This window comes from Drosophila grimshawi, unplaced genomic scaffold (genome assembly GCF_018153295.1).
Source record: "Drosophila grimshawi isolate 15287-2541.00 unplaced genomic scaffold, ASM1815329v1 contig_1377, whole genome shotgun sequence".
In the NCBI taxonomy this organism is placed as follows: domain Eukaryota; kingdom Metazoa; phylum Arthropoda; class Insecta; order Diptera; family Drosophilidae; genus Drosophila; species Drosophila grimshawi.
Genome location: NW_025062900.1, coordinates 22658610 through 22680491, shown reverse-complemented (window position 1 = coordinate 22680491; position 21882 = coordinate 22658610). Strand labels below are relative to the sequence as shown.

Genomic DNA, 21882 nt, shown 5'->3' with positions numbered 1-21882 from the left:
ACTTTTATATGTAAATTAATGGTAGATGAAAAAAGTAAATAGGATAATTAATCAGCTAGAGAAACTGATTTCGTGCCGTTTTAAAGCCGCATTCCTAACATTGCTAAACAAAATAATTTCGCAGGGAGCAATTTAAGCGTGAAATTCTTTCTCATATAATTATAATAAAAAACATTCGCAGAGCACAGATAATAATAGGAGCTCTAATCGCGGCTACCGTTGTGTAGGTGATAAATAATGAAATTGTATGATCACCGATTTAAATGACATTGCGCAAAAAACGCCCAACCAGTCCACAAATGAGGCGAGTTGCCTTTGTTGGCTTTAATCTAACGCATCGCAAATTGCAAATTCCAGAAAGAATGTTGCTGTGTCGCGTTCTCGATCGGGAGATCCCAAATTGTTGTCTAAAACATTAATACATATAAATGAAAATTTACCCTGCAATTATTTTTCAAATAATGATCGAGAAGAAAATTATATAGAAGCGATATTACTGTAAACTCAAATTTGTGAATTAAACTTAAATTCATTTGCTGCTGGAGTTGAAATCGACTAATGTTTAGCTTAAGAATATATGTACTTAATTTGTCACCAGATAACCTAACCTTATAACCACAATTCATTGCACATTTATATGTCACAGGGTATCACCAAATACCTGGTTTAACAACAAATTTCTAAATACCACACAAAAAAAAAGAAGCAAACAAAAACAACCAAAATAATAACAATGGCGTAAAGTCAAAAGGGGGGATAAAAAACGACAGAGTAACAAATTCCATTAAATAATTAATTCAGCCTCGTTATTTAGAAGCGAGAGTCTGCTGGTCTCTCATGTCAATTTGTTTAGATAAAATGCGTCACAATTCAACGACAAACAATCCGAGATCAAATCAAACCCGACCACAGCTCCGACGTGGTTTACACATACATACATATACAAAAATATGTATGTAATATGGATGGATATCTGTGACCAGTCCAGGGCTCCAGATCCATTTGTCTCTAATTAGTGCAAATTATTGAAAACTTTAAATTTGTTTATGGCCAGCTGTTATTTTGTTTTTATGATTCCTGTATTAAATAATTAATACTTATTTGCATTAATCTTTAGCACATTCCACAGACAGACACACACACACACACAAACAAACACTCGAATATCGGTTTGGCCAGCGGGCCCACAAAAAGCCCGGCAACTCGCCCAAAAAAACCGTGATCAGTATCGCCAGCCACGACGGCAGATGAGTTTATTTGAACGTTAAACGCCGAACGAGCTGGTTGTAAAGGCCGCGGACCGGATAAATTGGCTTTTGCGTGGAATTTGTGTATATTATGTATATAGTAAGCTGATATAAGTGATATAAATCAGTTAGTGTTTAGTAAGCCTCGCACCCCGCATTATCCCGCAGAGCCACAAAACAATGACGACTAATTTAGATCAGGGCAGCACAGTGGCCGTAGTTGGTGCTACAAAAACAATAGCTCGACCCAGCCCACTGGCAATCAATGTGCCAACGCCTTTGGTCTCCATTGACGGGCAGACACCTCCAACCCCAAATCATAAGAGCACCATCGTCATCGAGAGTCAGCCGAAGCGGCGTGTCAGCATTGTTTCCGAGGTCCCGGTGCTAGGACATAATAGTGCCGGATATGATAATCTCGCCTTTGATTTTCCACACCCACGTAAAGTGTCACAGGTAAGCGGATTATATTATGATCGTAATTTTGTTTTTACTGTGTGTTTAACGATCTACCGAGTCAAATGCGGGTACAGCATTTAGTAACCATATACCGTACTCAATGTGTATTACTGAAATTTTAATGATGCTCGTAATTGCAATTAAATGCTTACTGATTTGCGCATACTTTCAATTAGTCAACACTCTTCCAAACAAAGTAATCACATTCCTTAAAAAAATGCAATAATTTTAATTTGGACACAGACTTCAACACATTCACACTTTGGATCGGAGCACCTGGACGTAGGAGAAGCATCTTGAAGGATGTTGTGTCCCATGAAAATGAGTGCGATCGTGTCTCGACGAACAGTTATGGTAAGTCGGACTCTAAAATTTGTGAATATAAGGAAAAGTGTGCTGAATTTAATAATCGAAAGTGAACTTTACTGAGAATATATTAAGTTAGATGACAATCAAACTTTAGCGATGATTTTTTTAAATAATTTTCAATTTTCAATCGGCTTTCATCCAGAGACAACTGATATTAATATTTTATCACTTAAATTCATAGAATCAAGTGTACTTTTTACAATTTACTTAATTCGTTTAAAAACATTTTGTTTTCATTTTTTAGTGTGTCATTGTGACGATACTTTAGACTCTTATGGATTATTATTGTTAAGGAATGATCTTGTGAAATTTGGTACAATAATTAATTATAAAGTTAATAATTTTGATAGGAATGTGACTTGAAATATTTAAAATATTAGATTAGCTTGTAGATTGTTGGAGGAGCAACGTTTCATACGTAGGCAGATATTTACATATTATAAATAAATATATTATTTATTCAAGATAATACTGGTTATGTATAGAATGAAATATATATAAAATGCTCAGTCTGAGAGTAATAATAATTATAATAATGTTAATTACAAAGACCTACCGTAAACCTCAGACTATCATTTAGCAGAAGCAAATGAAAACATTGAACACTTATGGAGCTAATGTCAATTGAATTTGAAGCCATAAAGTCGTCATTAGCAATTAACATCCGTCTGAAAGGGGCGATTTAAAATTCTTGTTTTGATTTTATAGTACAATATTCACATGCCACACTTATCACCCAATTAGAGTTAGATGCTAATTCGATGAGTCTATATATGGACAACACCCTTGATCGATCGATCTATTTATCAATCCACACAGAGATCTACAAGCAGAGTGCGCTGGACGTGCTTAATGCCAATTATAATGGCTTGCAGGCGGTCCAAGGAGTGCAGGATAACAATGGGAATTATGTGGAACAGTCGTGGATATATAATTATTGTCTCAAGTGTCGCAAGCAGGAGCCATCCGAGTCATGGGAGCCACCGTTCTGGCAAAAGGTCTTTCCCTATCCACTGTGCCCCACCTTCAGGACATTCTCCCGCCTGACTTCCCTCACAGTGATTGGTGAGCTGCTTGCTCAGACATATTTGAAACCCAAACGTGAACCGGTTTTATTTATCTAAAAAGGTGCTCTACTTTGGATAACCTCCTTTGTGATTATTGGCAAATCAGCTGGTCCTGGCGGGCAGCTTTTTGACCTTGTTGTGCTTACGGTGGCTGCTAATTTTGGTGGCTATCTAATATCATTGTCCACTCTGCCACGCCTCCTCGGTATGCTCCTGGTAGGCTTATTGTTTCAGGTGAGTCAGAAACTGAAATGAACTGAGGAAAAATCTTTGGAAAAGTCGAAATTCAAATTGCCATATTCATTATTTGCTTTTAGAACGCCGGCTGGGTCGATTTCGATGGCGAGTTCTCCAAGGTCATCGCCCATTTGCGTAAATTTGCCCTCACCATAATCCTAACGAGAGCTGGCCTCGAAATGAATCCGAATGCCTTCAAGAAGGTGTACAAGACAATTCTCAAGCTGGGCATTGTGCCATGGTTTGTGGAGTTCGGTGTCTTGGTGTTAATGTCGCACTTCCTGCTCGGCTTGCCCTGGATTTGGTGCTGCATGCTCGGCTCCATAATGGCGGCCATTGCACCCGCTGTAGTCGTGCCCTGTTTGTTCCGGCTGCGCACCAAGGGATATGGAGTGGCCAAGGGCATACCCACTTTAGTTGTGGCCGTGTCTGGGGTGGACGATGCTCTCTCGGTGGCCGCATTCGGCATCATCAATACGATCATGTACTCAGATCGTGGACATCTTTATCTGTTTGCTCAGGTGCCCGTCTGTATCGTTGGCGGCCTGGGTTTTGGCATCGTCTGGGGTTCGCTGGCACGCATCTTTCCCGAGAGGGGAGACGCGTATGTGGTGCCGTTGCGGACGATGATGCTATTCATTGGCAACTTGGTGGCCATCTATGGCAGCGGTAAGCTGGGCTTTGAGGGCGCTGGTCCGCTGGCTGTTGTCTTCTCATCATTCATATCGAATTACTTCTGGTGCAAGGATGGCTGGACCATCGATGACAATCCGGTTGGCACAGGCTTCGAAATCTTCTGGATGATCTTCGAGCCCATTCTGTTTGGCTTGACGGGCGCCACAATCAAGTTGCGCGAGCTGGATTCAAATTTGATTTACATTGGTGCTGTGTGCATATTCACCGGGGTCATCGTACGCATCTTTGTCACAGCTGGCATCGCTGTTGGCGATCGTCTCAATACCAAGGAGAAGTTCTTCGTAGGCCTGGCCTGGATGGCCAAGGCGACGGTTCAGGCTGCACTGGGACCGGTGGCTCTTAGACATTTGGATGAAACATCCACAGAAGAGGACCGCAACTGGGCAAGAATTGTGCAAACAATATGCATTTTAAGTATTTTACTTACAGCTCCCTTGGGCGCTATTCTGATATCCGTGACTGGGCCCAGGATGCTGACAAAGACGAAGCAGGCACAGGCACTCACCGGCTGGCGTCGTCCTTCCATACGCGACATCAGCATTATCGATGAGGAAGAGGAACGCGAGGATCCCGAGACTCCCACTGAAAAGCAGACTCACGACAATACCCAAAGCAATGCACATATTCCCAACTTATCGTTTACACTCAACAAGTAGTTAGGAGTTGCTCAAACTAAGTTTAACTTTTTAAAATGCGAGTAATTCAAATTATGATCATATAAATATAAACAAGCGCAATTATTTTGATATGAAAATAAATGCTTGACTCAATAATAATATATGAAAATCAATATACAATGGTATAATTACCAAGGAACCAAAGATGAAACGGAACCCGTCGTTTCAACCACATATCATTTTCCGATTTAGTTCCCAAGGGCTCTTGGGAATACAAATATTATTCCAAGTTGCCTGTCCTTTACTAATAGTTGAGCCATGTAGGTTCCAATAATATTTCATTTATATTTTGTTTTGCAAAAATAGTATATTTTGTTCCCTTTGAATCAATGTAGAAATTCAAATGCTCATCGACTAATTAGATCTCTTCACTCAGTTAACAGTTGAAAAATTAATTATTAATACATTAAACATGGAATTGAATCCTATTAAGAAAATATGAACGTCAGCAGTATGAGTAAAAATGATTTTAAAATTTACATTGTCTAAGCATAGTTAAAGAAAAAGGCTCTAAATCAGTTTACAAATATTTCTGCACGGGTTCACCGAGAATCGTTTCCAATTCTTGGACGGCGCTGCGAGTATTCTTCTCCACACGCTCATGCTCGTCCTCGAGAAGTTCGGCTATGAATGGCACCGTCTCCGGCAGGAGCGGAGCGAAGCTCTCGCCCAGCTTGCGGGCAATCGCAACGCTGCTGTTGAAGGCCAGGATGCGCACTTCGGGCGCAAAGTTGCGTGTCTTGAGCAGCACCTGGTTGTTGAGCTGCTTCCACAGCACATCGTTGCTAGCGGCAGCCAATTGGGCGATGCAATCTGAAAGTGTTTGCTGTAACGTCTCACACTCGCTGGCCAGCACCAAGCTGTTCTCCAGCTGATCTACAAGAGGACGCATTAGCGTATTGAAGCGATGATCATTGATAAAATCGCTGTCGCAGTGCAGGAACACGTGACGCAATGTGCTCAGAATAGCCGACAACAGGTCAACAATATCATCGGAGTCAACTTCGTCGGAGAACTCTGGATGCGATGTGTTGTGCTCGTGTAGCAATCGTGCCGCATCCTCGATAAACTCGTCGGCGAAGAGCACAAAGAGCGATTTGAGCGCCTCGGCAATGCGATTGGTCAGCAGGAAGTAGGTGAGCTTCGGCTGGATCTCAGTACGTTCCATGGCCCACATGTGCACCCGACTGTACATGGGCCGGAAGCTCGTCTCGGATAGCTTGAGTATCCAGGCGACAAACGCCTCACTCACGGACGCCTCAATTTCTGCAATGCGCTGACGCTGCGGCTGCTGCTTATGTCCACGCACCTGCAGCCGGAATTCGAGCGCCTGGAGGAACAGCTCGGATAATGTCTCCTGTACGGGTTGCAGTTCAGAGTTGGCATTGTGTTGGATGCATGGCAGGAGTAGCTGGCGCATCAGCATACCCAGCTCATCGTAAGCCTTTGCCTCCAACAGACATTCATAGCTCTTTGCACAGCTGGGCACCAGAATGCGTGCCTCCACACCCTGCGCCACCGCCGTCCACACGTCCACAATGCGCAGCTTGAGGGCCTGCGTCCGTTTGTCCTGGGCCAGTTGTGCATTCTCCAACTGCACCGAGAGACGTATCAGCGCACCAATGATGTCAACCAAATAGGGACCCAGGAAGAGCGGCAGCGTTAAAAACAGCTTATGCAAGGCTGTCGGGAAAGTGCAGAGAAACATTAATTAATAAGTGAAGTGGTCCAACGAACTGTGTGTAGACCTTTTGAGTTGGACCTGACTGACCATATACACTAATCGAAAATAAAATGTATTATTTAATAGAAACAGATAAACGGATATCGATTCGCCTGATTATGTTGATTATGATTAATGATTATAAAGACAAACAGTTTATAAAACCGCCCCTTAAAAAAAAAACTCACTTTAAGCGAACAAAACCTATATATTCACTAAAATATTAATATATTCACCGGACTTTTTTCTCGACTTAAGTTAAGTTAAATTATCTCTATGTTAAATGTTAAAAGCACAGATTTTAATCAATTTTGTTTCCATTTTTTGTTTTGTTTCGATAGAAAGTTGATTTTCAAGATGCGTTTGATACTGTTACGCTTGCTTGGACTTAAATCAGTTCCGGCTAAGCCGGTAGGTTTTGTGCTCTTTCACGCTACGTTGGCAATTATAATGGCGAGCTTTTCATTGCTCAATAGATATAAATGTGTATTAGACCGTCACTGATTTAAATGAATAATCAATCAATTAAATGGCTTATATATCTAAGCAAATAGATTGTTATATTTGGCTTACCAGTGACTAAAGCAGAGCAGACATAGTCCGGTGTTTGCCGTTGGGTTAGGAGCAGCTGCACCTGTTCCTTCAGCAGTTCCGTCAGCTGTGGCGCAAACTTTGGCAACTGGGCCAGAGCGTGAGCCTTAATGCTGGCACAGACCTCGACGAGGGTGAGCACCACATTGCCGACAACACCCTTGGGCACATTGGCGCGTCGCTTGACGATGCGCGTCAGCTTGGCCAGAAGCGTGCGACACTCGTCCAGGTAATCGGGTCCGTGTCGTTTGGCCAGCAGCTGGAGTGCATGAAGAGCCGTCTGCTGTAGCTGCGCCTGCTGTGCATTATTGCCACCGGCCGTGTCTAGGATGCCATCGACAATGGTGCACAGCGGCTCGAAAAGCAATCCGAAGTGGGTTGAATGACATTGGGCAAAGTAATCGCTGGGTGGCGTCAGTTTGGTGACCAGCAACTCCAGCACCTTGATGCGCACATGGATGAGCTCGTGCTGCAGCAGCTCCGTAATCACATTGAGGAAATGCTCGGCCCTGAGCAGTCCAATGGCATTGTCCAGGACATCGTGTGCATGATTGCCCAGCACATGCCAGTATTTCTTGAGCACATTATCGGCCAGCTGGTGTGCCTGATTGACGACGACCACATAGGAGAGTGTTTTGGCTATGAAGTGTTGGTAGAGCGCCAACTGCGACTGCTTGGGTTTGCCAAGTTTGGTCTGGAACTCCGCCGAGCTGCTCACACTGGATAGATAATCCATGATGAGGTATTTATAGTGACGCAGCTGCTTGAAACTGCGCGTGCGCACATCAAACAGCTGCTGCTCCGGCGATATGCTGCTGGCCGAGGAGGAACTGGCTGCCTGGGCAAGCGCCTCCTTAGTCTGGGGCAGTGTGGCCAAGTAGTCGAGCAGATGCACACAGGTGTCCACAATAACAGCCGGCTGCTCGAACATCAGCGTCAGCTCGCGTGCAAATTCCAAACGCTGCCTGTCCACTTGTTTGCCTGCCGTGTGTGGCGTCTGTGCCAATTGCATTTGTGACTCGAGTACGATGCATAGGAATTGCCACAGATGCTGGCGGGGATTGAGCACACGGAAGAGCGTCTCGTAGAGCGGCAGGCGTCGATGCAGCGGCACATCGATACAGATATCCGCAAAGACCTTCAGCACTGCAATGACCAAACGCTGACGTTGTTCACCCGGCTGGAGGAGCAGTGTGGGTATAATGGTCTCCACCACATTGCGTATGATGTGCAGACTGAAGGCATCGTCATGTCGCGCCACCGTCGAGCCAACAAACGTAAAGATCTCGACAATCTTGTGCAGCACCTGCTGCGGATACAGTGCAGCGCAGCGTGTGAGGAAGAGCAACGCATGCTGTTGCGTCTGTGGATTCTGTGTGTTGCGCAGACACTGCACCACCTGCTCGATGCGGAAGCACGACTCGGGCAGCACCTTGGACAGCTGCACACCGGCCGCCTGCGCTGCTTCGCAGCAGTGCAGCAGGCTGGAGAGGATCAGTTGTTTGGGATACTCGGCCGCACTGTGCTCCTCCAACGTCAGGCACAGCTGCAGCAGGTCAAAGAGCTGGGGAATGAGTAGCTCAGCGCCAACAAGTTGTTTCTTATGCTCCAACAGCTCGAGCAGGGTCATGCCCTGTTTCCAGGCAATGGAGGTTAGATCCAATTTGGTTTCAGTTGCGCCACGAACTCGACGCTCCGGCAAAGTGCTGCGAGTACTGCGACTCAGCATACTGGCCAACATGGGTATCAGGGACTGGCAATCGATGCTGCAACGCTTGAGCAGACGATGTGCAGCCAGAAAGATGCTATCGTTATCCGCGGCAGTGGCTGCTTCCACAATCAGCTGCAACAATGCCACTTTATGCTGACTCTGCAGCTGCTCGTATGTCTCCGGGGACACGGAGTTGAGTAGGACACAAGGCAGCGGTTGTAGTTTCTGTTCCAGTTGCACATAGGTGGTATGCTGCTTGAAAGTCACCTCCAGCAGTTGCCAGGAGCTGGGTTTGCTCTGCAGTACACTCAAGCCAACCGATCCCTCGAAGCGTTCAATTACGGCACAGTAAATATCGCTATGTGGCCAGCTAAGTTGTGCCAGCTGTGGTATATCATTGCCGGGATCAATCTGTGCCACCTGCTTCAATGCTGACTCCGCTAATGGCAAGAGAGCCGTCAGCATTGCCTCATTATTCATGTGCTTCAGGGCCTTTAACAGAGCCGCAGTGCAAATTGCTGGCTGCTGCACATCGCAGACCAGATCCAACAGACTGCGACGCAGCTTTGCCAACAGCAGTTTCTCTCTCGGCGTGCACTTCCTGTTTTGGAGTATGGTGTGCAGGATGAGCGCATATTGCTCATGATCCATGCACAATTCACTTTGACGCTGCAGCAGACACTCGACCAGTTGGGCAATATGTGCATCCAGTTTCTTCTGGTCGAGCAGTTGAAGCGTTTGTAGTGCCTGTTGTCGCAGCGTTTGCAATGGCGAATTGCAGGCATTGGCTATGCGAAGCACGTGCAACAAACTGCAGTTGATGTCGCCGCCAGTTGGTGCACGCAGCAGTGCCTGCAACAGTTGAAAGCCGCGCACGCGAAACACGGCATAATCCGAGGCGCTGCTAAACAGCTCTGGCAATGTTTCGTATACGTAAAAGTTGCAGAGAAAATCGAGTTTTTGTTGCGCCTCGGGCAGCATTAAATTGACGCAATCCTTCAGAGCACGTGTCCATTCCCTGCGCTCAGCTGGGGCGCAATGTTTATCATAAACGTGAGCGCACAATACATCCAGGAGCAGCAGGCAAAGATGCAGCTCATCAGTCATTTGATTCCAGTGGGTAGCCGAGAGTTGCGGGAACTTGGTATTCTTGGCGAGTGTTGTCAAAAAGTCCACGTAAAGCTGCAGTGGTACAAAGTTGTCGTTGTTGTTCCTGCTGTGGCCGTGGTTGCTGCCGCCATCCTTGGTCAGGCGAAAGTGAAAGCCGCTAGTGTAGACGCCCAGACGTTGCAGCATTTGCAGACTCTCCGAGGCGCTCAACTCGCGCTTGGTATACGCGGTGAGCAGGATTAGCAAGTGGGTCAGCTGCGTCGCCTCGCCGCGTAGATAGGCAATGCCTCCATGCTGCTCCAAGCTATCGAGCAGCGCCATTTGCTGATTGGCCAGCTGGCCGGCAGTGGCAATTACATTCAGAAATTGCTGCCGATGCTGCGAGACATTAAATTTCTCATGTTCAGTGCATACATTGAGCTCTCCCAGAAATGGCAGCTTGCTCGCTAAATTGCTGCTCAACAGAAGCAGGAGTGCTTCGTGTTCCTTGAGGCTCAGTGCATTCGATGGAAACAGATAGGGCATCAGTGCGAGCAGCAATAGATTCGAGTCGAAATCATCACTAACAGCAGAAGTGGTTAAATGCTGCACAGCTTGTGGCACCACAGAATCCCATTGCGTTTGCCGCTGCTGCTGTGCACGTTGCAACAGTTCACACAGCGTCTGAGCAAAGGATCGAGCGCCGAGCATCTGGACAAAATCAACGGTGGGCAGTGTAAGCAGCGCCGCAACAACGGCGGGACTATCATCCTTGATCCGATCGGGCAGACATTCTTGCAACAGGCGAAAGCAGCGCTCCCGTCGCCTTGGCACATTTAGATTCTGTAGCAACTGCTGCACGGCGCTCAGACGCCAGTCGGCGCTGTAATGGTAGAGCTTCTCATAAACACGCTTCGCCTTCTCGTCGGTTGTATTCAAACGAAAGCCTGAAAAATGTATTTAAAAGTTTAATAAAATATAAAATAATAATTGTTAAATAAGTGCAGATTTGATAATTTCACATATACTCACCCAATGCCAATTTGAGTGCCTTCTTGCGATTGCTTGTCTTGGACTTGGCGCTGAGCGCCGCCTTGACACTCAGATCAAAGGCATCCGGATAGCGACGTTCGAGTTTCTCGAGGAACTCTGTATACCATGTCTGAAAATTGGTTTTGGCTGGCAACATTTCATCATCTGAATCAATAATGATTGTATTCTCGTCATCATTCTCAGGCAAAGTGGTGTCCATACGCATGGATTCATTATCATCATCCATGTCCACAAAAGTGTCCAGGAAACAGCTAAATGAAAAGCACTGTAAATAATTAAATCGAGCTGAGAAGAGAGAATTTCTTACTTGATTAGCTGCTGAGCGCCGTTCTGGGAGAGCGGCACATTGGCCAGAAGATTGTCGAGAAACTGCTGATGTGTAGCCGTTGATTCATCTCCCTCCCGTATGGCCGCAACTGCTCCGCGCACTAGCGGCATACAAATGGCTCGGATGGCAATGTTGTCATTGGCCAGTGCAGTCAAGGCGTTAATTAGCCACTTCTGGCAGGCCAGATTCAACATTGTCTTGGGTGTGAATTGCGGCCGGGCTGCCTGCTGCTTGTCCTGAATCGCGATGAGCAGCATCAGGGCCGTTGTGTGCAGTCGCTCGAAAGTGCAGTTGGCCACACGCTCCAGTAGCGCGTTGCAGATTTTCGTCTTCAGTTTGGTACGTGAGACGAGCTGGGCGACAATTACATAGGAAGCAGCCACAAAATCCACCGTGTCGGAGACGAGACCCTTCAGCAGCGACTCCAATATGGTCGAAATATGCCAATCCTCCAGTGGCTTGGCCGTCTGCAGTGCGCCCACAACAACTGTGGCATAGAAATTGATCTGTGCCTGCAGCTGTGGGGCACGTGGACCTAGTTCCTTGACCGCTTGGCGTGTGCTGCGACAGACGAAGCTGAGGAACGAGGGCACGCTCGCGGCACGATTCACTATGGTCGTCTTGGAGAGGGGGACGCCAGGACGCTGCAATCGGCGCAGCCAGAACCAATCCTCGTCGGATTTGCGCAGTCGCATCGTTTGGAGCACTTGGACAAATGTGTTTGTCTCGTGGTATGGCATTATCAGTGCCATCACCTGCTCCCGATTGTAGTCATGCACCTGGAAGCGACGCAGCAGCCACTCAAAGCACATGTGCGCCGGACGCAGCAAAAAATAGGGCGACAAGAGGCGCAAGAATTTGGCGATTGCTGCATCCAGCAGCTGGTTGACCTCCGCCTGCTCGACGGCACGCTCCAATGTTAGGGTGGCCTCATCGAAGAGCGTTAGTTGGAACTCCTTGAAGTTCGGATTGAAGGCTGTCAGTTCGAGGAGACCACTCAAGCCGATTTCGTAGATGGCTCGCCTGTCTTTTGTGGCCGCCTCTTTGGGATCGAATAATATCGAGGCGCGACTGCGTGCATCCGTTAAAGGAACGGATGTCTGCGGCGCAGCCAAGTTTTGTAGTTGTTGAGCCAATGACGTCGTCATTTTGTTTTGGCTCCTTTGTGTATAAAAACACTAGAAAATAAACGTGAAATGTACAACGACCACTTCACACGTGCTTCGGCGGTAAATGATGAAATTGTAGTATATCGATAAGTTCACACGCTCTTCTGTATATCGATGTTCAATCGATGGTGCTGCACGACAAGTTGAATGTGACGTCACAAGCTGCGCAATGCTGTAATGACATTTGCTTGAAATATAATTAATAAATTAAATGAAAACTAATGGGAAATTATACTTAAAATATGTACTTGATGCAAAATACTAGTAAAGGTAAAATAAATGTATATTTTAGCAAAGATTCGAATTTAAATGCAGTTGAGTTAATTTTGCTACATCCTTATTTTATCAATTAGAATAACAATTAGAGAAGTTTGTTAAAATGTAAGACAGAAAATAATCACAAACATTTTATCTTGATATAAATAGTTTTCAATTCCAGTATTTACCCGACCAATAAATTTGTATATGCGCAGAATTGACTAAACTTTAAACGACCGAATCAGATCTCTGTATCATATAGCGGCCATAGGAAAAAACGATCGTAATATTAATTTCAAGTTGTGGGATCGTGACAGGCTTCGGCATACAAATGCTCATTTCTTTTACAATACAACTACACAAATGTGGCAAAAAATATATTTTTTTAATGAATTTGCCTTCAATTTCAATCAAATCGAAATAAGAATTTAATTTAGATGTCTGCAGATTAGATCCAGTTAACAGTTTTTCTTATTTTAATTTGGAGTTGTGATTTGGCTTTTACTTCTTATTGATTATGGACTAATCAATCCATCGGCTAATAAGATAAATACAAAAATCATGGTTGTTTGACATTTTGGTTGTTTAATTATAAAGATCGTTTAAAAAATGTAAAAAGTGTCTTACGTTTAATTAATCTCACAGAGGTAGAATGTTTGTTCAGCATACATAATACAATAACGGAAAAACTAATACGATTTCATGACAGTAAAATGGAGATGTAATTTGTAATGTGTGTCGACTATATAATACTATTTTTAAACATGAAAACCTTGCAACATTCGATAATGCGATTACTTAAACTTAAACTAAGGATACATAATGTGGTTGTTCTCGACTTTTTATGTTGCTTTGTTCTTCTGGCTTAAAAGTTCAAACGCTTCAGGGACTTTTTACGACTGAGCTTGAAGTCAGTTTTTTGGTTGCGCTTAGGTGGCGTCACCTTCTCGGCGGGCATCATTATCTTGGATGGGGTGCCCATCTCGGTGACCAGACACTTCTTGCCCGGATGCGGCAGACCGCAGCATTCAACACAAAAGCGAAATTTACATAAGACACTAGTGCATTCACCCACCGAATACGGCGGCGGAGGCGAGGATCTGCTCATCTCATCCATGGAATAGAAGCGCGTCAGAGATGGTTTCGTCTCGCTGAAGGCAACATAATTGTTGTTTGGTAATGTTTGCGAAAGGGCAGCAGCAATCCTGTGCTGGGGCATCGTCTGCGGCGTTTGCTGCTCCTCCACCTGACAGTAGAAGACGCGGCTGCATTTGCCGCAGCGCGGACACTTGATGCGCTGCATCTGCTCCACCAAGGGACCAGCGTTGTCCTGCAACGGGGTGTGCTTATAGCTAACCTGTGTTTGATTTGGTTTATGTATGGCATTGGATGGGTTGAATGGCACTGCAATTTGTTTTTTCGACTGCATCGGATGGCCTTTCATCCGCGGATGACTGCCAGCGTTCTCCTTGCTCAGGCTGAGCTTGAAGCGATGATTGCGCAGTCGCTCCATCGCACGCTGGCTCTTCTGCACTGCCAGTGCCCAGCACTCGGACACCCGAGTCATTACGTCCAGCGTGTGCGAGCCAACATGTTGCAGTATGCACTCCAACGCTGGCTGCGTATTGCTCAGCTTGCCAACGATATCCAGCTGCTCGATGCCATCGTAGTAGCGGGTACGGCAGATGGACAGCTGCGCCGGCAGTGGAAATAGTTTCTTTTTTGATTTCTTGGGGCTGCTGTGGTGCGCCATTGCTTGACAGTGCAATTTACGTCGTTTCGTGGACATCAGTTGTGAAAATTTGCTTGCATCTTCGCTCGCATCCGTCAGACTAAAACTGGATTTGCGGAATTGGGACATGTTGTTGGATAGATTGCCCGGCGTTTGAAATTGCAGCGAACTGTAGTCAGATTTTGAGTGGATTGCAGTCGTGTTGGATGCATTGCGACAGTTTTCAGTCTCGCAGTCGCGATCAAATAAAAATGGCGCCTCCACGGTTGAGTTGTGCAGCGCTTTAAAGGATGCGTAGCCCGACTCGTCAATGCCACAGTCGGTCGCATCGAAGCTCGAGCTGGAGCACATTTTCTTCAATACTTTTCGATTGTAGGCACTCATTTTGAGTTTGGAATGAGAATGCCAAATTATAAAGCTTTACTTTCACATTTGTTTTCTTTTTCTGTCTTGCTTGAGAATTTTACGAAGCAATTGGCGTCGATGCAAATATTAGAGTTGCTCAATTGGTATCGATGCACGTGCATATCGATAGTTAGCTTGCTATCGATGTAGGGATTGAAACAAACTGCACCTTTAGCATACAAAAAGCTAATTGATATGCCATTTTTGTGTGCACTGTGTTAGATGCTAAGATGCATGCATATTTTTAAAAATAAAAATTCTGGTTACATTCATCTGGTAGTAAACACTATCAAATATATGTATGTATATATATATATATATTTCAATTATTTCATTTATGTTTCAGATACTATAATCCGTTTTTGTAGAGAAATGTTTAATTATTTGTTATTGACAATGATATTTTAGAACGATCAACTTACGATTGAGATCGAGAATAAATATTTTACATTTTCTACAGATATTAATATTTTATTTATTTACAAACCAGTTTCCTCATTTATTGAAGTTAATGTGTTACTTTTACTTTAATTAAAAAAATGTAATTTTGCAAGTAGGCAGCGGATGTGATTATCTTAAGATTCAATGTAAAAACTTGTATTTTTTTTATGAGATAAGTCATCATATAGGTTATGGCGCATACTTTATGCGAAAACAAACATCTGAATACTCTGCCAGCAATCCCTTTCTTGTGGACGATTAAGATGACGGCCACTCTGTGATAATCTCCGGCCAGGGCATCAATGTCATCAAATTAACAAAACTCTCTCAATAATTTATCATTTGCTCTGTTTCACGTTTCCCTTAAAACTTGAATCCCTTTCCATTCTATTCATCGCTGTCTCCATCTGTCCCCCTCTCTATCTCTCTCTCTCTCTCTCTCTCTCTCTCTTTCTCGCAGACACGTTTTTGGCCCATCTGACAAATTTGCCAGCTCAAGTTTTGTGCAAATCATGACGAGGCATAGATTTCGAATTCATGTGAAAATCATGCTGCCCACCGCAATCAACCCCTCTTTTATACGCTGATAGTTTCATCAGCCTTATGGTCCTTGTGGTTCCTTGGGTGCTGACAACCTACACAGCTTTATCCACTTGCCGCAGACAGAAACAGAGTGAAAGACAGAGAGAGATACGGAGGAAAAAAGATAGACAGAGAGAGAGAGAGAGAGAGAGAGAGAGAGATAGGGAGAAGCAAAAGGAAAATCAATGAATGATATTTCTTTATGAGGCTCAATTATTTGTTGCGGGGATTTGCTTTTCTTCCTCCATTTCAGTCATCTGGCTGCTGCGTCGTGCTTCATTGTCCTTTTAAATGCTTTGGCAAAATATTTTGGGTATTTGTGCAGTGCCCCCTTTATGCCAGTCCGTCCCCCTGTTGTCGTGATACAAACGGGAATCAAGAGTCGGCGACGCCTGCGTTAATAATTTATGAATATTTGCTCATTTATTGTTTTGCATTATTTATGCGTTTATTATTATCCCCTTGCAGGACAAGCGAAGGAAGGGCAAAGATTTTGTTTTGATTTTAATTAAATCGACAGACGCACACATCGGGCTTAATTTAAAGTCATTTGGCAGCCCTAATCCCTCGTTTCCCAACTTGTGGTTAATAATTGTCGTCAGCAGCCAAGAAATATCTATAGCAATTTGGTGTTTTTTTTTGGAAGTCAATCTTTTGATTTGATTTTAATTGCTTCATTACTGTCCATTAGAAGTATGCACATGTACAAGTATTATGCATATTTAAATTTACAAATTGTAAAAAATGATCAAATTTAATTTTGATTTTATTATATTCAAGTAACGGATAAAACAGTTAAGATTAAAATTAAAATAAATCACGTTTCATTGGAGTAACTGAATATCGATTGAAATTAATTTTAAATTATAATCGTCAATATTTAATATTATATCTAAATAAAATTATTATTATTATCTATTAAATTTTCAACATTATGCATTGGTGAGTAGTGCCTTAAAAAATAAGCTTAAATTTGAAGTACTGGAAAAGAAAAAAATTAACATATAGAAATAAATAAATTTCATTCTGCCTATGGTTAGATATGATTATTTAAGAACTAATAATTAATGTTTCAAAATGAACGAAATATTAAAACAAAGAAAAGTAAGTAAATTAATTTTGCTTCGCTCATTTTCTTTTTAATAGGCAAATAAGATCTCTTCCTGGATGTGTTGATAATTCTTTGAAAATTATTCTTCAGTTGACTTCAACTAAAACAATTTGTATTAGAATTCAATGCATATGTGCTTTAGTACTTATTTATATGCCGAAATAGTTTTTGGGTAATATGTAGAATTGAGATTGTTTAAGCATATGTCTGCATATACAATAGAGTAAACTGGCATACAGATGAATGTATGAATGTTGTGTGTGAATTGTTTGCGTGTGTAGATTGATATACCAAACTGATTAATTTGCGTTTACAAGCACACCCAAAAGTTAGGGTTTGCAAGGGGAAGGTAGTGGCAGTGTTAGTGGTATCAGCGTCAATATTTGCACACAATCCGTACATATGCTCTAATTATGATCCTTTTAGTTGTGGACAGTGCCGTTCCACATTATGTTGACATCGATGCCGTGACCTGGAAACAAATACACACAAAACAGAAATACACACACACACACACACACCCCAAGCTGAAGGCGCTGATCAAACACCAATGGACACCAGTTTCCTGTTTCTGGTCTATTTCGAATCAACTAATTATGGTAATTTCCCGCGGAATGTCAACAAATATTTGGTGCCCTTTGGGCAGAGTGTACCCGGAACGGGGCAAGTACATATATATATATATATATTCACATATAAAACGCTGGCCAAGTCGAGCAGTCAAAACGGTTGACAAACGATGTTTACCCGCTGGTCATAACCGTATAACAGTATATGTACTATGTACTTGGTGTATATTGCAGTATGTCGCTGTCCTTGGGAAAACACGTAACGGTCGGATTAATATTAACCAACCAACGAAGGAACTAACTGACCGACTGACTAACTGGACGGCCAAGGTGGGTGTGTAAGCCGATGTCAAAGTAAGAGTACCCAATTCACTTGATTATGTTTGATTTTAGCCGCATATTTCATGCCCCGCTGCATGGTAATTCACTTTTAGCCAATAAATCGTTGACCCGATGGTTTTTTCCTGGGAGCGGCGCCAAGCTGATTACGGGCCACAATATTAATTTGAAGGTAATACGCTTATAATCGAGCTCATTTATCATTTTAATGTATTCGTTTGTGTCCTCGGGGCGAGTCAACCCAACTCAGCCCCTACATTGTTTCTATCGTTTCGCACTCAATGCGATTCATATTCTAAACGCTGCAAATTAGTCTCCAAGATGACACTTCAAGATTGTATTTGTGGCCAGGTGTTATAATCCAAGAATGCGATTTTTGTTAAAAGTATTTGAACTAGAGAAATTTATAGCTTAAATTAAATTTTGTCAATTTTATATCACTTAACTTAACTTTATTTTAACAAATGCTAAAATGTAAGCAAATTGATCATTTGAAATTCGCGAAAAGTGATTGATTTGCAATTGTGAAATTTGCAAAACATCAATCAATGCAATTTTTTGACTTGGACACGTGCAGAACACAATGATATACGATGTAGCTCAGATGGGAACAAAATATAACATTTTGAAGTTTCAATTAGGAAATTAGAATTGCAATTGGAAAGTGGAAATGAAAAGTGCCATATCAAATTTCAGTTAATTTGAAATATTTTTAATTTGAGACAGGTACTTATTTTTTTTAATTTCAAGCCTTTTTAAACTGCAATTTGTCAAGTGAGTGTAAGAAAAGGAAGTAAAGTTAAGTAGTTGGAAAAACCATGAAGAGTCAACTGGAGAAGGATCCGGTCAAGTCTTGGACGGGTCACGAGTGTAAATTAATCATGGCCACAATTTAAGTTAAAAAATGCGAAAAGTACACTCAAAAATGGCGTCAAGTCGTCAATTTGAATAATACTTATGAGCAAAAGGGTACGCCCCAAGGGGTGTCAAAGGATTTGCCGTACCGCAGGACAAGAAGGTGTCCGTTTTTTTCCATGTTGTTGTTGTTGTTGTTGTGTCAGTGTCACTGTCACAGCTCATTTGGCATTCAGAACATGCGCGTCTCTTGCCAATTTCATTTAGCAGCATCATTTCTTCTCGTGCCTCTGTCATTTTTTTGTACTCAGCCTCTGGATCAGAGTAATGGTAAAACAAGATAAATGATTTAAAACTCGACTTTTCATTTCGCATATTAGCAGAGACGTGAGCCATATACAATTTCAATTCAGTTGTCGTGACCAGTAACTATATACACGTATTTAACCCTCGCCTCGGTCCACTCTATAATTGTTTTCTATTAACGAGCCTCGATTTGTTCCATATACAAGCAGGGACCTCACCGACTGACTGACTTTTACACAATTTGCCTTGATCAGAATATCACATTCGTATGAATGCTGACTGCCCCCTGCCGCTTGTAGCTGCCACTTTGTGGACATATGTTGCTTTCATTCGAAAGATATGCGAATGTGTGTGTGAGTATTGCCTTGGGTGACTGTCGCCTGATTATGGTGGCCAGAAATGCGATGGACCATTAAGTGGTTGCAACTTATTGCTGGTATGCCTACTTTACTTTATTTTGCTTACTTATTTATTTATTTTATCTACAAATAAAAATTGTATATTAACAAACCTGGTAATTATGACATATAATATATTTTATTTGTGTTTTATCGAGAATATAAACCCTGAGTTTTCCATCTAAAATTAACATGTTTACATCTGCTCAGCACATTTCTAATCAACACACTCGTAAATTGTATTCATTAATAAATATAAATAAAACTGTATTCTAGGTAACTACCTACATTAATAAGTATGAAGTATTAAAAATCTCCCCTGGAATTGAATAGTTTGGGCAAATAACAACTGAATTCCCGCATTGTTTTTTGTGTGACGTGTGTCGTTAAGTGTTTTCATTAGACTATTTATGAAGTATTTACCATGCCCATAATAAAACAGCGGCATTTCGTCTTAATTAAGTGCTTAGCCAGGCCAAGAAATACATAGTTATATTATTGAAAAACTGACACCGACACGTGCTCTAACACAATTCTCCCAAAACAGAATAACAATAGTGCTGGGAATTTGAAAGATAATGTGACAATCGGTGGACTGTCATTGGAAAGTCAATAAGGGGCCAGAATGATGCCACCACCACCATCATAAGTATAAAGAAACCGAATGAAACAATACAAACATTGAGCTGATGACTTAATTGATTAAATGAATAAAAAACCATTTCCACCACCATTGTCCCATCTGCTCGTCCCTGGGAATGATAGGAGCTACTCACTAAGTGAGCCCTAAGGTGAGACCCGAATCTGCGAAAGCCGCTTGGCCGTGGGACGTTCACCAATCAGACAAGCAAACAATCAAGCAATATTCCCTTCCAGAGGAGGCAATCACACTTATAAGTGTCTAGCATTTGATATCTGGTTACAGATATGCTGGTAAAAAACGCATTTCATAATTGCGTGAGCTAATACATTGTTGAGTATATAACGGAATGGAGAACTATTGTGATAAGTTCATAAGCCAGCAGATAAGTGATACTAACTACTCGATAAATATATGATAACATTTAATGCTGTTTAAATAGAGTAAGTGCTTGAATTAATTGACTATTGAGACTAGGTCGAACAAGATACAGTAATTTTATGTTTTTTTTTTTATATCAGTTTAAGTTTAAAAACGTTTACGTGTAAAAAGTCCTAAAATGTTATGTGGGCCAATCTGGATTTCTGTAGAACAGCAACTGCGCTTGGGCGAAATCATTTTATTTAATTTTGCGTCATAAATTAAATTCCACACAAAAAGGTGGGCACAAGGGTTGTGCTGATTAAATGGAATGTTGTGAGGCGTCCTGGTTTTCAATTAAAAGTTTTGCAGGTGCGTAAATTTGCAAGTAATTCGGTGCCAGTCGCCGCAGAGGAGCCCACTTTGAAGTGACTGTAAATTTATGTCTACAAGGGAACTTTGGGGACAAACACAAGTGGCAAATATCATATTTTAACACTGCAAAGTGCAATTGCCTGTACAATTGAAATCTGTGTACTGACAAAAACAAAAACAACAACAAAACAGAGGTAAAACACTTGGCAATTCCGATTTCAATTGCAATTCGAATATTCAATTTTATTTTCAGTTGCCATGTACTATGTAAGTGTTGTCCACATGGCCCCTTAGATCCCCTTTTTGCCTTTTACCCCTTTACGTTATCTGCGTCTGGGGCAAAATGCAATCCATTTAGGCATAATTCTTAATGTTTTGCTTTCAATTTGCTAAGACTACTTAGGCAAAGTCGACTGCAAAATCTATTTGCATATCCATCCTTGTCTTCCATCTAGTCTCGATCTCGATTTTAACTATAGTCATGTTTGCACAGCCACAAGGTGGCAACAAATGCAGTTATTTACAAGAGTTGACAAGCTTGTTTCTATTACATCCGACGTACTCGTAGGAGACAAGTTCCCCAAGGCTGACCACAATTTGCTGCAGTGAATATTACAAAATCTTAAGTCGTTTTACCCTGTAATAAAAGTGTTTATGGGCAATATGCTTGCCTAATGTTGAGATTCACTTACATCTTGTCTTGTGAATAATATTTTCCCATATACTAGCGGTTATTTTAACTAGTTAATACTATATATTTTTTACTATTGCTCTGACTGGAGTTGTTCTGGGCTTTTCACCAAATTTTGCAATAAAATACCATTAATTAATTTTAATTTGCACTTTTTTACTTAGTCTATAATAAATAAATAAAACGTGTTAGAATATATTTTAAAGTAAAATAAAAAAATTTAAATCTAATCCAAAAAAATATACTAATGAAAAATAACTTCAATATAGTCTAGTTATTTTTAAAAGTAAATAACAGGATATAGAAAAGTCGTATAATCCCTTTTGTTTTTGGTTAATTGTATTTGATTCACAAGTCAATAATGTTGAATTTATTGGAAAACATTGTGTTTTCTTATTGAATAA

General features: G+C 42.1%; 3 protein-coding genes across 3 annotated transcripts; 1 reads left to right on the top strand and 2 right to left on the bottom strand.

Annotated features, from left to right (window-relative positions):
* Nucleotides 1–1350: 1350 nt before the first annotated feature.
* On the top strand, nucleotides 1351–4804 carry LOC6566890 (sodium/hydrogen exchanger 9B1). The gene is given in 6 exon segments (XM_032739447.1): nucleotides 1351–1703; nucleotides 1950–1968; nucleotides 1971–2060; nucleotides 2895–3140; nucleotides 3204–3376; nucleotides 3460–4804. Coding segments are annotated over 6 exon segments (2076 nt in total). The 5' UTR covers nucleotides 1351–1427; the 3' UTR covers nucleotides 4732–4804.
* A 235-nt stretch (nucleotides 4805–5039) lies between these two features.
* On the bottom strand, nucleotides 5040–12445 carry LOC6566889 (HEAT repeat-containing protein 1 homolog). The gene is made up of 4 exons (XM_001993228.3): nucleotides 11227–12445; nucleotides 10899–11170; nucleotides 7049–10813; nucleotides 5040–6435 (listed from the first exon to the last, which is right to left on the bottom strand). The coding sequence occupies exons 1-4, from the start codon at nucleotides 12393–12395 to the stop codon at nucleotides 5273–5275; spliced, it is 6369 nt and encodes a 2122-aa protein (XP_001993264.1). The 5' UTR covers nucleotides 12396–12445; the 3' UTR covers nucleotides 5040–5272.
* A 797-nt stretch (nucleotides 12446–13242) lies between these two features.
* On the bottom strand, nucleotides 13243–14894 carry LOC6566888. The gene has a single exon (XM_001993227.2). It carries the CDS (start codon nucleotides 14788–14790, stop codon nucleotides 13540–13542), a length of 1251 nt encoding a protein of 416 aa, XP_001993263.1. The 5' UTR covers nucleotides 14791–14894; the 3' UTR covers nucleotides 13243–13539.
* Nucleotides 14895–21882: the final 6988 nt, after the last annotated feature.

Excerpts from the sequence above, each read along its gene's own strand:
- LOC6566889 (XM_001993228.3), bottom strand. The coding sequence starts at position 12,395 with ATGACGACGTCATTGGCTCAACAACTACAAAACTTGGCTGCGCCGCAG. Across the intron at positions 11,171-11,226 it reads GGCGCTCAGCAGCTAATCAA|CTGTTTCCTGGACACTTTTG; the intron begins GTAAGAAATTCT and ends CTTTTCATTTAG. Across the intron at positions 6,436-7,048 it reads CTGCTCTGCTTTAGTCACTG|CCTTGCATAAGCTGTTTTTA; the intron begins GTAAGCCAAATA and ends CTTTCCCGACAG.
- LOC6566888 (XM_001993227.2), bottom strand. The coding sequence starts at position 14,790 with ATGAGTGCCTACAATCGAAAAGTATTGAAGAAAATGTGCTCCAGCTCG.